At 55.3% G+C, this 15,906-nt stretch overlaps 1 protein-coding gene across 1 annotated transcript; it reads right to left on the bottom strand.

The window, feature by feature from the left end:
• Positions 1-11: 11 nt before the first annotated feature.
• Positions 12-15,228, bottom strand: CSUI_008035 (camk protein kinase). Its single transcript, XM_068068174.1, has 11 exons — positions 13,082-15,228; positions 9,760-12,068; positions 8,841-8,998; positions 6,103-8,464; positions 5,704-5,856; positions 4,869-5,123; positions 4,188-4,300; positions 3,278-3,466; positions 2,744-2,888; positions 2,176-2,371; positions 12-1,637 (listed from the first exon to the last, which is right to left on the bottom strand). The coding sequence occupies exons 1-11, from the start codon at positions 13,350-13,352 to the stop codon at positions 778-780; spliced, it is 7,011 nt and encodes a 2,336-aa protein (XP_067919850.1). The 5' UTR covers positions 13,353-15,228; the 3' UTR covers positions 12-777.
• Between the last annotated feature and the right edge of the window lie 678 nt (positions 15,229-15,906).

Raw genomic sequence — 15,906 nt, 5'->3', positions numbered from 1 at the left:
CAGACGACACCTAACTACGGTACTCGCGTCCCGCCGTGCGGGACGAACATTTTATCCTGTCAATGCAACGCAGTCAAAAGCCTGGTGTGCCCTCTTCATCGATCGCCACCAACATCAAAAGCACTATTACAACTACAGTGAAAATGTGGTCATACCTCTAACCACTGGATCAGCCACGCCAGGTGGGATTTTCAAGACGAGATTCCATGCTTACTGCTAGGATAGATCAGCTACTCACAGTTTGCGACTGCAGTCCCTGCAACAACAGCGCCCACCCACAAATTTCTGTCGTCACCGAGACTCCCGTGTGAAGGCGCCTTCAGCGGTCTTCCCCCAACCAGGATCTACCTTTCATGGTTATGGCGAACACTTGTTGCCTCGATGGCCCCTTCAGACACTGTGGTCTGCACTAGCGATTTCAAAGTATCTCCTCACGAACACCGCCACTCGGGACCGCGGAGAGCTGAATCTTTTTCAGGACTGCATTGCCCGCCAAACGCTTTCCAGCTTCCCGCCGGCATACATCGTGAAAACTACCAGAGGGGTGGCATTCTCTTTTGAAAAAGGCTTGTCTCACGGCTTCTCCCGACTGCCACCGGTGAGATGGAAACAGGCCGCGCACGCGAGGGCGATGCTTGTTTTCCGTACGTTCACGCGGGCCCCGCGCTTTTTTGCCGGCGGGTTGTCCCGCTCTTCTGACCGGGTTTGGGTAGAAGGAAGCTTCAAGGGACCCGGAAAGGAACTTCAAGCCGCTTTAGCGACCGCCGCGGGTGTGCCTCACCGGCTTTCTTGGTTATTCTGCGTCTCGCCTGCTGAAGCAGGCACGGCACCTGGTGTCGTCGGTGTCTTCTCATCTACCACGCTCTTGGACATTGTATCTGACGTCGATGTGATTCCACCCCCAGCAGCAGCCGTCGTGAATACTTCAGCTACTGGCGCACCCGACACCGACTGAGTAACCATGGAGGTGGGCATCCCCGTAGTCCTCGGTAAAAACACTTGCTCCCCTGGAAACCCCGAACACCGCGGCGCCTCATTACTACCAACTGGGGTATCCGGTTCCGCCGAGGACGTGGGTGTTGAATCTGTATGCTGCTGCTCTTTGCCGCCGGTGCTGAAGCTGTTGTCACTTTGTGCTTGATTCTGTTGAGCACCAGCTGCCCCACTGTGTAAACTCTGCGGAGCCGGGGAAACCGTTGCTGCCGCTGCTGCGATTGCTGCGTTGATCGCCACGGCTGTATCAGCCGCGTCGGCCCGTCCCAGACCCGGAGGCCCCGGTGCGCACAGACCACTAGTAACTTGACCTGGAGAGTGCTCGCCTGCGCCCGACGTTGCCCGGAGGGCACCTGCTGCCTCATACGTCAGCACACCCGGCCCGCCTGGGTATCCTGACGCCGCTGCAGGGATTGGTGCTGGGGCGCCAATCGATGAAACGGTAAGAGGATGCACCCCGTGGTGAGAAGCTTGCTGGGGGACGGGCGAGATAACCGCCTGCTGATTCGTAGCGCGCCCAGAAGCTGGAGACAGGGGCGTTGCTTGTTGTATGGTCTTGGGAGGGTGTTTACCAATCGCGAATGTAGGCGCCTGAAAGACGGAGCCCTCGTCCGCATAGCGACCGGGAGGGCGCACCTCATCAACTGTAGAGATAGAATGAGACCAATGAATACAAAATGGCAGTTAATTCCTTAGGCAAGCAGATCATGACAAGAATATGCATGTTGAGGCTCATACTGAGCAGTTCAGCGGGAAAAGAAGGGGGCGCACACATTCCAGGAATATCAATCAGCTCGGAAAGCCTCGCCACGTCTTCCAAGGAAGCCAGAAGTCGGCTGACTTCGTTAGCCGTCGCAACTGGTATGCTGGTCATCCCACCGGCTGCAGTCTAGTGAGAGCTTGAGGTTGGAGAATACACACCACAGTGAACTATCATACTGGCCTGGGTCTTGACCCGTACGGGCCCAACTGGTACCATCGCCATAAATGACGTCGACTGTCTCCGAAGCTCGCGGAGTCCACAAAAGGTCTTCGCCGAAGCCCCCTTCACGACTGTGCTTCTTTCAACTCTCTGTCACACATGTACCTGATCACTTAGACTTTACCTTACGGAAAACCCCGACAGATTTCTAAGCAAGTCCCCAAGTTCCTTTCTCGTGTTTACAACTGCAGCTTGCTTACGCTGATTGATGTACACTTCGATGCTCTTGGAGCCGTCGTTCACAACCGCTGTAGGATTTTTGATCCAGATATGTTGCAGCGCTTCCGCCACGGTTACACGCTGTCTGGGATCGGGTTGCAACATGCGTTGAATCAGATCCTTCGCGCTGCTGCTGATCTCTCGCCAGACTGGTCCCTCGAACGATACCGGGTGATTCTGAAGCACACCGTAGAAGAAACACCACATTCTAGAGAAAGCATTTCGGTAACTCTGCCATGTACCGACAAATGCCCGGCAATAGAACCTTGTCGTCGGGATCGCCGAGGCACCTCACAGACTAGAACATACGCGAGTCCGATAATAAAAAACACACAAGACAGTACCGGAAAACTAGCTGCAACACTGGAGCTACGCCGAGACAAAACCCCACACGCAAAGTGTACGCCTGACACTCACACTCACACGCACGTGCTCAAACCAAAAGTATTCGTACGCAGATCTCGCCACAAGCCCTCAGCTCCTTCCCAAACCTGGTTGGTCCCTCTTCACCCCCCATGCCACACGCGAGCCCTGCAGCTGTTTCCCTACTTGATGAAAGTTCGGATGTCCAAGAGCTTTGTTCATGGGGAAAGGTAGCCGTCCCCGTAGAAGTAAATACATAATCACCCCCACTGACCACACATCGACCTGGTGGTTGTAGCCTTCCATTGTCAGCACCTCGGGAGCCACGTAGCTGAGACATGAACACACAGCAAACACACACCAGAACTGTATAAGCCCCACCAGCAGACACGCGCTTGCAAACAGAATGCAGACTCACTGGTCGTAAAACGCGGCTAACGAGTCTCATACACGTCCCGAAGATACAGACGTCCCCCCGAGCTCTTTTTGGTTCCATTCCAGGGCGCAACTACCCCACACACTGGAGCAACCAGACGTAAGCTCATAGAGTATCTGGTTACACTGGATGCCGATCAGACGCGGATACTCTCTGAATCTTCAGAGGCCGCCCCCCCTGATCCCACAGGATCAACGAAAAACCCTTACTGAAAAAAACAGATTATGGAGGCATTCCTGGACGGCGGCGTCACCAAGGGTGACTTCTGGCCCGATGTCACTTACGCGAGTGTGCCGCACGGCTGATAAAGAACCTCATTGGGAGCACAAAGCGTAGACAAGCCGAAGTCAGTAAGCTTGATGGTAGCATTCGGAGTCCTGTCAGTTAAGAGGATGTTCTCCGGCTTCAAGTCCCGGTGCACAATACCGCACTTGTGCAAATAATACACAGTGCTCAGAAGCTGACTGATGATGCTGACCAGAGCACGCAAACACACAGATGCGCACCCGCTTGGAATGCACGCAGGGATTGGAGCCCACATATAGGGGGGATGAAACAAATCTATCACATTCGCTGCCAGTGGTGATGCTGATAAGGAAGCCGGCCGGACACGCCGATTGCCACACACGGCGGTCTGGCTAGTGTAAAAGAACCAAAGCGGCGAACACAGCATGCATCCCACCTGCCAAAAAGACGGAAAGGAAAAACTGGGACCGGACCGTCTACGGACCGAAGGACTGTCTAGAAGTCTTTCATGCGCAGGGAGGGACTGACAGTTCCCTCGGAGTCGAAGTAAACTGGGTCTGGTGTGCCGCTTTTCTCGCATACATCCGATTAACAGATTGAAACAGTTGATCACCGCGGCTACCTCTGCGCACCAAGAGCTCGCCGAACTCGCAGAACGTTTTGCCTACCACGCGCGCTCGGCTTTACCAGTTCTCTTGCATCCATCCTGGTACAACAAATTCAAAGGCTACTGAACTGAGCAATAAGAATCTCGGCACCACTAAGAGAGACTATATGCTGTAGCGGTGTTTCGTGATTTTAGGTACTGTGTCTAGAACGATGCGGGTACGACACTTGACAGTTCCGTAAATGCACACGAACATACAGAGACATAATGACCTATGCGCCCAGGAGGCCCGAAAAGCCGAAGGAGCAATGCTACACGAGACAGTGCAGAAGACAGTGTACCGGTTGACATGTAGCTCAGAGAGGCGGTGATTCTGCTGGATCAAGTCAAAGAGTTCTCCGCCGCGAACCAGCTCCATCACAATATACAGCGTCTCCTTGGTATCGAGCAACTCCTAAGCACAGAGATATACAGAGATGACAACAAGAAAACAAGCCTGTCGCCTGGCGCATCTTGATGTGCGGATATAAATACGACCGTGCAGCATACCGCCGCAGCTCGGACCGAAAGTATACGTTACGCTGACAGAGGACACTCGCAGGACAGGTCACACAGTCTTACGCGCACTCGTCCATTAAGGTTCCCTCAGTGACGCTGTTGCGCCGGTTGCCACGTGGCTAGCTGGCTGATGCAGATAAGGTCGACGCATGGACTGCGCAGCGGGCGCCCACCTGTCCCGTGCTGACTGTGGACCAGCAGAACGGTAGCTACGACTTGGTGGCCTTGTCCGGTGATACCATAACGTAGTGAGAAGTGACCCGTACTTGCACGCAAGAAGTGATGAACGTCTCAGGATTCTGTTGCTTGACTCATTCGAAATTTCAACTGAAACACAGCTATATTTTAAACTCATCATCTCGGGTCGAAACAGGCGACGGACGTCTGTATGTGAATGTTCAAACAGAATGCACACTGCTGTACGCAGAAACTTGTCTGCAACCACTCCATGCGCACGGCCAGACCTTCATGTAGATGACATTCGGGTGATTGAGAAGCCTCAAAATTGCCATTTCGCTCCTGAGAAGCTCGCGTTCGTGACCACTGATCTTGCCCTTGTCGATGACCTTGATCGCGAACGCTTCGTTCGTCTGACGGTGAATACCCTTGTACACCACGGAAAACTTCCCATGTCCAAGTTGCTCGCCGACCTGGTACAGCTGCTCCAACGACTGCTGCTTGGTAGCCACCCGCAACGCATCTACCCACTCTTGCTGCTCCTGAAACACAAACGTATCTCTCTAACCACTCCTGCACGAGTGCCCGCATCTACCGCGTTTCTTTCCACCCAAGTAGGTCCCGTGTTTCCTACCACTCCGAATTTCAACTAGACCCTGCAAGCCACAACCGGTGCTGAGAGTATTTCATGCGGAGTGACACAACGAGCAGGAGTACCCCGTTAACGATACAAGACGCTATCTCCGAACCGACGCCGCACACACTACCGGGTTTTCGCGATTCTAGACTGCGGTGAGCAGAGATGCTCCTTCGCCCACTCTGACATCGTCGCATGAATCCTACGTTGTGAAGTTTGCCGACGCGAACCAGTACCAATGGCGCGTCGCTATGGTCCCTCGTGCAGAGACGTAGAAGCAAGGACAGGCAATCTAGGGACCGGGAGGGTATTAGACGGAGTCGTGGTCGTACCTGATACTTGCGAGTGTCGATGAAAGTATGGCGAGTTTGCTGTAACGAAGAGAACTGCACTACGTGGGGAAACAAAACAAGTCTTCTTTTGCTCGCTAATACGCCCGAAGAAGATAGCTTTCACCGCCTATGAATAAGGAGTTGCAGTCTCACCTTTGACGAACTTGCGAAAAGGAGTCGTTTGCTTATCGTCTCGCCTTTCGGATGCACGATGGCGAAACCGTGCTGGCGACCTCCAAGCTGCTCCGAAAGAAGTTCCACGTAGCATCCCTCCAAGAACATGAAGCCTCGGGGCTTTGCGTCTCCCTGAGTACAAATAAAAAGCCCTCACAACAGCGCAAGCTTGCACATGCAATGAGAAGGAAGTAAAGCGCACTTTAACACCTAACCACGTAAACAACTGGAGGCGACAGAAAGAAAAAAAGCGATGACGTTGCACGCTGAGCGCCGACCGAGTCCCACCTAGGAGACTGCGACGGTCTCGAGACATCTCCCCACTGAGGAAGCACCACCGCTACCAAGTCGCTATGTGCTTTTCCTTCATCTTCTCACCTTCCTCCTGTAGTAATACAGCATATTATCAACAAGAACGTAATAGCGAGCTTGCCACTGATGCAGATGCTTTCCTTTTTTGTATAGCACGCCATCAATAGCCGCCTCACTTCCCTTGAGCATCTCCGCACACTTGCTCAATTCCCAGTGGCAGTGCCAGCAGTGCGTGAAGATTCTTCGACTATTACCGACTGGGATTCCCCCTGTCACGTCGTCCGTCGTGTGCTGCTGCACCCCTCCCCCTGTGGCAGAACGTGGGAAACCTCCCGAGCTACCTCCAGGCAAACTAGAGTCCGTCGGAGTAGATGGGAAGCGATCTTCCCCGCAGTGGACACATTCCATAACCACCCTTCCCTCATACAACGTTAGCTGTGGATACCTGCTGTGGCAGTAAGGACAAAGAAGTAACGGGTTCGAGCAGTTCGGACAACTGTAGAGGTCCCTAGGAGACTGAGTAGAGTTCGCAGGTGGTTCTGTCTTCGGAGACGGAGAGGCCACCGGCAACACTTTTGAACGGAGAAAAGAGGCTGCCGAGGATGACCCCACTGCCAGTCCACCTGCTGTCCCCGATGGAACGACAGCAGTTGGCTGTCCTGGCGAAACTGGAGCACCCGCTGTGGCTGAGGGAGACGCCCGCGTCTGGGGTTGTTGCGAAGCCGCTTGGGCTGCGTGAAGCGACTGATGGGAGCAGCGAATAAATTCAACCAGCTCCTTACTGACGATATCAACTGCCAGCTGTGGCGACATCCGAGACTCCCCCCAGTCTGAGTACCCCGCGAACCGCTGGTATGCACCTCCAGCTTGTGCATCTCGTTGCTCCGCCTGTCGTCTTTGATCCACCTCTTCCTCATGTGATTTTGCGTTCTGCTCTGCAGCATCTGCTGCAACCTTCGGCACAGCAGTCGCTGTCGCTGTACGAGTGGCCACGGCACCCTCAAAACCCGCGCGGCAATCTTCTACAGCAGCTTTTGCTGCCGAAGCGGCAGCAGCTCCAACTGCTGCTGCTGCAGCTGCGCCTGCCACTGCTCCTACGGCCGCTCGGACTGCTCCGCCCGTGGCTGCGCCTGCGGCAGCCCCCGCTGAAAGTGGGTCCGTCGTCGTTGTTAGCTGGAGCGGAGTCGCTAACGCCACCGGCAGACAACTTCTCCCCCCACCAGAGGCAACTGACGCGACTGAGCATGTGTTTATGCTCATCTCGTGACTTGCTATTTGACTTGCTGGTTCCGTGGTAAGACGTGGTGTGACCGGTGCCGCCGAGATTTTCTCCGCCATGGGCTCCACACTGACACTTGCCTCAGCTACCGTCACTGTGCCCTCTCTTGAAGCCGCCACTGCCCGGAGAGGGGCAGCTTCGCCTAAAGTCGGCTCGCCACTCCCCGCAAACGAAGGAGTGTCCTGAACAATTGAACCCGCGCCACCTGACTGCCTTTCCTGTTCCGGTGCCTTGCCCACACCGGAGAGAGACTTGACCGACACGCTCACCCGCAGCTGCCGCGGCATTTCCTGTACGCCCACCCCCCCTCCAGAGGCAGGCGCAACATAGACGCGAGACGATTCCGCCGTTACCACAGCCGCCGCAGGAGTCGGCGACGAGCGCATGCCAGTTCCCGCCGTGTCCTCCAGTCCCGTGGTCGCCAACATACGAGCAGATGTTTCAGAGGGAGTACTACTTGCCACTGTTCTTGCAGGAGTTTCGGCTGGAGCCGCGTCAACCGCTGAGCTCCCTCTCACGCCTGACATCGACCCACCCTCAAACGCGGATGACCCAGTGGGAGGCGCGCTAGAAGACGAGACGGGAAGAGCCTCTGTTTCGACCTTGCGAGGTTTGTGGGCCTCCACAGCACCCGGTCCTGTGCACGCGTGAAAATGCGCAGGTGACGCCTCTGAAACCAGGGAAGCCGCGGGGCTGCCTGGAACGGAAACAGCCGCAGTCGTCTGGTGAACAGGGGCGGCGGAGCCTCGGTGAGGAAGAGAGGCTGGCACGGTGGTACTGTGTGGCGTTGAAGACCGCGCAGCAGCTTGGTAACAAGACGAACAGCCACTCTCTACGCCGGCAAGAGGTCTGCGAGGAGAGGGGTGCGCCTGGTTGGTGAAAAGCCGCTTAACCTTGTGAAACTGTTCCATGCGGATAATGATATCTCCATTGAGGGAGGACGAGCTACCAACACCAAAACCGCCCGAAAAGGGTGACGAACCGCGGGCGAGGCCGCCTCCGCGTGAAGAAAGAGAAGAGGTACGCGACGACATCAGTGTGCTTCCACGCACACCACCACTTACGCAGTCCCGTGACGATTGAGGACCTGAGCTGCGAGAGCCCATAGAGTCCTTGAAAATACCCTGGAGCGCTCCTCCGCCCAGGCGACTGGAGAACAAACAGGACAAACACCGCGTCTACAGAACATATCCAGTTGTGTGGATCCTCAACAACCGCTTGACCGAATGAAGAAAAAGGCCGAAAATGAGGGGCTCCAGAAGCGCTCCTGTAGCCAGTACGGACTCCCACTAAACGCCATGAACTGGTTTAAAGGCCTTGTGAAAGGTCACCGTCTTGCTCTCCGGAGCTCGCAACTGAACAGGCACCATTCGTGCTGGCTGCTTTTCTGCGTGGGCGTCTGCGCAGCGATGTGCTCACCTGTTATTGTGAGATCCATATGGACATTCACAGCAACCGATCCCCCAGGTCACGATTCACAAAACTGATGACCCCACTCACGGGCAAGAGCACCGGCAGTCCTTACCTTGGGCGATTCTGGACCCCGGTGCTGCGGTACAGAGCATTTCCTTGCAAGCCCCACACCTCCTCATGAAGGCACTCGGTGAACATCGACAGGATCCCGTCATTCCTTTCCAGCCACGTCTTGAATTCAGGAAAACTCAGTTTGCCGTGTTCAAAAAACTGGTAAGAACAACGGAAGCGCAGCAGACAAGCACATGGAGCTCTGACTTCTCTTCTCAAAGTGAGGGAACGCACGCATGAGAAGCTCAAACTCAGCCGCGGACCAACATCTTGCGAGACGCTCATATGCTCGGCTTCACAAACTCGAAGTACTTCGGTGGTGTGTTGGTGAGCCAGATCAAGGGTTTCTCGAGAACATTGTCGATGTGCCGGCTGCCTAGTTCCTCCATGTGAACCATGGAAGACCGCGTTCGCCCCTGTTTAAGGAAAGTCACACAGCTCTCTGGATACAATAACCAGTAAAGACGTAACACCCCTGGCCAACGCCACCCCGCACACGGGAGTAAATGAGCAACAGATTCGGCCCCTCAATACACGAAGCTATCACGGGTACACACCTAAGACCTCGGAATGCGACTCCGCAGAGCGCAACTCATAACAGCTGGCGACTGGTGAACACCACAACAGCCAAGTGAGGTTCACAGCTCCGAAACCAAAGAAGACTGGCAACAAAGCGGAAACACGAAGTTCCCGTTGAAATTCTGCCTCTTTCTCATTTTTTGTCCCTCAGATCCGACACCCGGTGTGCCACCGGTCCAGAAGTCAAGACCGGTCACTCAAAACTTTCTGATTAATCGTGCTGAGTACGATCCTCTCGGCCAACTAAAGACAAGCCCGCAGACGCAACAACGCAAGACGAAAAAGTGTAGTTCCGAGGCAAGTGGCAGCGGTGCGCAACCTTGTCCCGCCCCTCTTCTGACCTCGCACTCCTCGATGATCTTGTCCACGATCCCCTCCACATCAAGAACATCTTTCTGTCCGCTCTCCTCCACCTTCTCTTCATTTATGAGGCTCTGAGCTACTGGGGAGGGATTTTTCTTTGCCTGTTCTTGCCGGGTCTTGTCTTTCTCTGCTTGGAGCAGCATTGCACTCTTCGTCGGCGGTTTCGGTAAGCCACCTCCCGCCTCGCTAGACAGCTGGTTCTCCCCACTTCCGTGCCTCGTATTAGTCGCCCCAGGGTGTTGCTGCAACAACGACTGGTGTGGCTGCTGGACGCCTCTCTCCTCATTACCCGTCGTACCAACCTCATCCCCCGAGCCAGTTCCTGCTTCGCCTGACCGTGGTGATGAGGCCAGCACTACGACCACCGGCGGAGGAAGGTGACCACCAAGATTTGCACCTTGGTCGCGAGCCTCGGGCGGCGCAACAGGAAGCCCAACAGAGTCTGGCGCCGCGGCCATCGCACCCCCCAACCGGCTTTCCGCACTGCTGCCGGGACTGGGCGCCCTCACTTGTGACACCGACACTTCGGAAGGCTGCCGTGAAGGCACCACCGAGATAGCTTTACTACTACTTTCTACTGCTGCTGCTGCACTAGTGACCGAAAACCCTCCACTTTTCCCTCTCCCTGCATCTGCAAACCCTGCTTGCTCCTGTCCCACTACCGCCGCTGGTGAGGCCGACCTCGTGCCAGAAAATGTCCGTTTCAAAGCACTGGTCAGCCGGCTTGCTGTACGTGAAAGACCCTTCGCCTGCTGAGAGAGACTCGCCGACATAGGTGTTGTTTGCCCTCCTCCCGGTGTCCGACAAGCTGTTGCGCTACTCTTGCACGATGCGTCTCCTCCTCCGCCAGCACCAGGTGGTCCGAGTGTGCTCTTAACGGCCATGTCAACTGCCCCAGTAGCAAGCGCAGCGGCACAGGAGCCCGACACTCGGGAGCTGTCTCCATCCTTGCCAACCGGAGAGGCATGAGGGGAAGCGGGCTGAAGAAGAGGAAAGGCCGCGGAGCCGGGGCCTGCACCGGCAGGACGATCTGCCGGCGGGGGAACAACCACCGCTTCTTCTTCTGGTGAGAGAGAGGAGATTGAGACAACCTGCGTAGATGCAGGGCTCAAGACAGACGCGCCGGCTGCGGGGTGGGGCTGAGAAGCGAGTGCACAATTTAGGGGTCTTTGACCTTCGTTCGTTTCTAGAGGAGGCGCACAAGTACCTGTGGTTGGATCAGCCGGACGCGGAGCTTGTTTCGGAATTACTGTACAGCCGTCAGTCGCACTCGGCGTACGATATGCTGTTGACTGCGCCACACTCTTCGCCCCTATGCTGAGCCCCTCCGTGCGAGCAGCCACATTTCCATGACTGATCGGCGCCGGTGCCGGGCTAGAGCTAGAATTAACAGACATGCCGTCAACAGGAACCACGGAATTCTGCACCGCAGTACTGCGAGGTACCGCAGGGCCGTGAACGCGGCGATGAGGCGAGGGATCTCTAGAAGGGTGGTCCAGAGGAGAGAAACAGCCGAACACGTCAGAAAGAGAACTGTAGGAGGAAGCCCCACTGCTGTCCTCGTCGTAACTCGGAGCGAGGACGTCGTCCTCGCTGCTTGAGGCGCCTTGCTCCAAGCGTGCTAGTAGAGGATGAGGCTCGTACGGCTTCAGCGCAACATGACGCCTGGACCCCCCAGAAGACCGCCCGTATTCCACCAGAGAACTATCGTCTCCTGCTCCTGTCTTGTTCAAAATAGCTGGGTGTTCTGCCATGTCTGCTACAGAGCCGCGCGACTGCCCAGTAGGAAAAAAGTCGGAAGCGCCGACTAATGTGGCCTCCCAAACAGAATTATGCAACGGGGTACCTGGCGGGGACGCAGGCGCATCGTATTCGTCCTCCCCGTCCTCATCTTCTTCGGGTAAACTAGAGGGGAGATGAGAATCACATGCAATTTCTTCCGATGAAACGGCCTGAAACTGAAAGCGAGATGAAAGGGGTCCCGAGAGACCGGCGTTCCTGTCAATTTCCTGCGCATCCCTCAACTCATCTTCGGTCCCGTCCTTATCGCCAACGCAACCAGCGCCTTCCGGACCCTCACTTTCCCTGTTCTTACCGCTACGAATGCTCATGTATTTGTCTAGGTTTGGCAGGTTTGAAAGCATCGCCACTAGCTCGCTTTTTTGAATGTACCCGTCCGAGTTGAGATCGAACACCTGGAAAAGAACGTACATGCGATCGCTCTTCGTTCCACGACAGCACACCGCTATCCCGATCAAGAACTCTTCGTAGTCGACGCTGCCAGCTCCTTCAGGTAAGAGAAGATGAAACACGGCAAAAAAGAGCAAAATACAAGCCATGAGAAGGCGAAGATAACAATACAGAAAAGAAAGTGAGATGCACGTGTGCATTTCGGATTCCAGTAGCGGCCTGCCGTGGCTTCTGTCTCGCTGAGACAACAACACAAAACCCCCTTCGACAGGCCGCCCCTCGGAGCGAAGGCGGCGCTGGCAAGTAGGCATATTCCATGAACATTGGAACTGTGTGACACCTGCACCCCGAGTGACGGCCACACGCATCCACCGCTATACTTGAGGCAAGTCCGACTGACGCAGTGGCTGGGGTCCCGGGAACACACCCCTCTTCACAGACAACCAAAGTAGGTGCCACCAGTCGGCCAGGATGAAGGACCTGAGCCTAAATTCTCCACTAACGTGAAAACTGACACAGAGATCAACTAGCATCCCCGCTCACTAAAAAAGAAAAAACCTCTGCCAGGTCAGGACGGGTGCTCGGAACTAACACTTTCGCCACTGCACGAAAAATAGAGACCACGGCGGTCAGCGCGACACTCGTAAGACGCTCACTGCTAGATCCACTCTGTGCAACCGGAGCCCCTCAAACGTGCGACATTCCCACAAAGCGGATCAGAACTAGAGCCGCTTCCTACCCCAGAACTTTAGAAGAAGGGCTCGGAGCCCGATAAACGGATCAAACGAGTCCAGCAAAAGAGGAAGAAATCTAACGGATTGAACGACTTGGCAGAGACTCGCAACCTCCCGTAACTAGTGAACCCTGAGCCCCTTGGATAACAACTGACGTGTTTCCACCATTTGGTTTGATCTTGTCTCTGAAAGCTGAGACGGGAGAATTTTTTTCATGCCTCACGAAGCCGAGGCACGAGCGGACAGGAGTGCACATAACACGCACACTCAAGCATTCCCAGACCTGAAAGTGCCTACAGCCTGGATCATTGATCAACTGCTCGCAGTGACCAGGGATGCAAAGCTTACGCTTGTCATCAGTGTCTGACATTGTTACCTTTGTAGTCGAACTTCTGAAAAAGACGCTCGCCCCAGAGTCCCGGCAAGGGGAAGTACTGAAGAAAAGTCTCCTTGTCAATTCCCGGTCCCGGACTCCGCGCGGAGAGGGCCTTGTAGACCTTCTTGAGAACTTCGACTTCGTCACTATCGAACTTCTTCAAATACTGCTTCAAACACTCCTTAGAGAGCTGAGTCGAAAAGGCCAAGGAATTCCCCGGACCCGCCATTCCTGACCCTCCCCCCACGCGACTCGACTGGCTGTTTCCCATCGTGACTGACGCATCAGGTCACTCAGAGCCGCCGAAAGCGACGACCATGCAGTCGCCGTAAAAAGAGGGGGTTCACCCACACAGAGGAACTCACACACGTCGAACCACGAAGCCGGAGCAGACACCAGCGAGACGAGACGAAGGAAGCAATCACCAACGAGGGAAGAAAGACTGGTACGCAGGAAAATCACCGACTGAAGAACAGTACAAGTACTTACAACGCCACAAGCCTACGCCGGTTATTTGGTTGCGAGTGCGGAGGAGACTCGATCGCTTGTCACTGCGGGAGGCGCAGACGAATCAGCTGAGACATATCTGCCCCCGTGGAGAAAGTTCTCAGCGTGTACCGAGGAACCAACAGATACCACACCGAGATAGAAAACACTTGGAGCAAGCACGCGCCGGATCACAGAGAAGGGTGCAAGGCGAGTCGTGCGGGACACTGTTTGAATACTAAAACCAAGAAAGTAACTCGCCACGAAGCCTCCAGGGACATGCTCGGCTAAACACAGACAACCGCGAGATTCGTCCTGCGCCGGGCTGCCCTTGAACTGATGGTCCCAACACGGCTCTTCCCATGAACTCTGATGGTCGCAGAAGGTACAACAGACCAGGCTCCCTGAGACAGGCTCGGTGCAACGGAGACCGGAGTCTCAAGCAAAGCTGTCAGTTCCATTGTGAAAAGGCGAGGCCGGATGAAGTTCCTCGACGGGACGAATCTCTGCCAAGCAGAGTCACCCTTGCATCTACCGTACCAGGTGTACATACAGTCTGGCAACACACGTACAATCACATGGATGTTGGTGGGCGAGGCGGGCAGGAAAAGCGAGGCCGGGAAAAAGAGAGCTGCAGTCCTCTTCACTTTGTGACAGTGGTAACAACAACCTGAAAAAAACCTTGAGCTTGACGCCCCCGCATAGCTGACACAGTCATCACAAACCTCGACGCTACAACAATGAAGCGTTACCGCACCCGGAGAAAGGCCAGACTTACACGGACGAAGCGCGAAGCGTCACCCTAACAGTAAAGGGCTGCGAAACCGAGTAGAGCAAAATACACAGAGCCCTGCTGATGAAAGGAGTCACCCTAAGCGGTTCTAACCGTTGTCTTCTTTGCGACGACTCCGTCATCCTGGAAGAGCCTTCGCGCTACGCAAAAGCCAGCAGCGCCCCGGTTCAGCCTCGGAAGCACTCTGAGCGCTGTATTAGGACTGCAACAGGGAAGCTCGAAAGCGCGGATCCCCTCTCCAAAGAAGCCGCCGTCGCGCAAATGTCCATACATGCCCTTCTGTCGGAACGATGAGCCACTCTCAAGCTCCCCTGTCGCTCCTGGCTCCGCCAAGGGAGGACGGTTGGGAACACCTGGAAGCCAGTCTCACGTTTCTCACAAACAACATACAGCAGGCCCTGTCGCGGAGCTAGTAGGCAGTAAGAAAAAGCCGGGACTGCAGTCCGCGACGGAAAGCGCATGGGCGTTCTCGATTCCGCATAGGGGAATTCAGTTTGGCCCACCCTCCCACCGAGTCGTTTGTTGCGGTGTCCAAGCTGGGTACGGTGGTTTTTAACCATTGTCCTTGCAAAAGATCCCAATAAGACAGTTTGGGAAGCGCAATGAAAAAAAAAAGAAGCTCCAGAAAGAGATGCAGCTGACGCCCAGCATCCCTGTGGAGATCCTGCCTTGGATACTACGCGGATCAGGAACACCCGCTAAGTGTTGCTCCGCTGATCGCTGCGTTCGGGGCCAAGCGGAGTAGCTGCCCTTGGGCTAGTGTCCTTTGCTGCACCTTGTCCGCGACCTTTAGTCATGAACCGGCACGGGGATCCTGGATTGTCTGGGGGGAAGCAAGGGCGCTCCTTCATATCAGAAAACATCCAGAATGAAACGGGACTAGCACACCTCCCCAGCTACATTCAGCCCAGCTGTTATCCGACGAGAGTTACAGCCTGAGCAGATGCAGCAGTGCTGGGGCTTAGTGCGTCTAGGACTCAGTCCGCCGGCGCCGAAATCACGCTGTGACAGACTCAGGCCTCTCGCTCGGCGCCGTGTGCGAACCCTGCCTTTTCTAGGAAGCCCCCGGTGTGTTCTCCATTCGTGAGAACTCTGAATGTCACTACTCGTACTATATATGAAGTGACCTGTCACGACTGAGTGACCACGCTCGTTGCGCCGGGGATTAGACGAAGCCAATACTGGTTCTCTACGCGGGCAGAAGTTACTCGCAACTGTTCACTAACAGGGTTAACACGACTCTGTCTCTACACAGCCACGGGCTAACGAAGGTAGAGGTGGGCTCCACCACGCACAGCGCAATCGGCAACAACCGCGATTCCCTTGCTTATCCCGTAGCAGCTGCGAAGTGAGCACTCAATGTTCAGCTTCGCAGAACCGAACAACGACGCCAACAGTCGACTGGCTCGTGCGCACGAACAACTTACGTCTTTTTCTTCTCTCGAAGGGAAGACCTCGTGCTCTCTCTCCGTGCAGCAGCTTCAGCACTCGAACCGGGAAGAAATGCAGTCTCGTTGCCGCCTCTGTAACGCCTGTGACGCCCCTT

Source organism: Cystoisospora suis (assembly GCF_002600585.1).
Source record: "Cystoisospora suis strain Wien I chromosome Unknown contig_4384, whole genome shotgun sequence".
NCBI classification, from domain to species: Eukaryota; Apicomplexa; class Conoidasida; order Eucoccidiorida; family Sarcocystidae; genus Cystoisospora; species Cystoisospora suis.
The sequence above is the reverse complement of the archived record's forward strand: the minus strand, read 5'-3'. Positions and strand labels throughout refer to the sequence as shown.

Bases quoted from the DNA above. Each gene is read 5' to 3' on its own strand.
- CSUI_008035 (XM_068068174.1), bottom strand. From the start codon at position 13,352: ATGGGAAACAGCCAGTCGAGTCGCGTGGGGGGAGGGTCAGGAATGGCG. The intron at 3,467-4,187 runs GTACACTGTCTT...TGCTCTGGTCAG, and splicing joins TCTGAGCTACATGTCAACCG to CATCATCAGTCAGCTTCTGA. The intron at 2,889-3,277 runs GTAAGTGACATC...TTCATGTCTCAG, and splicing joins CAGCCGTGCGGCACACTCGC to CTACGTGGCTCCCGAGGTGC.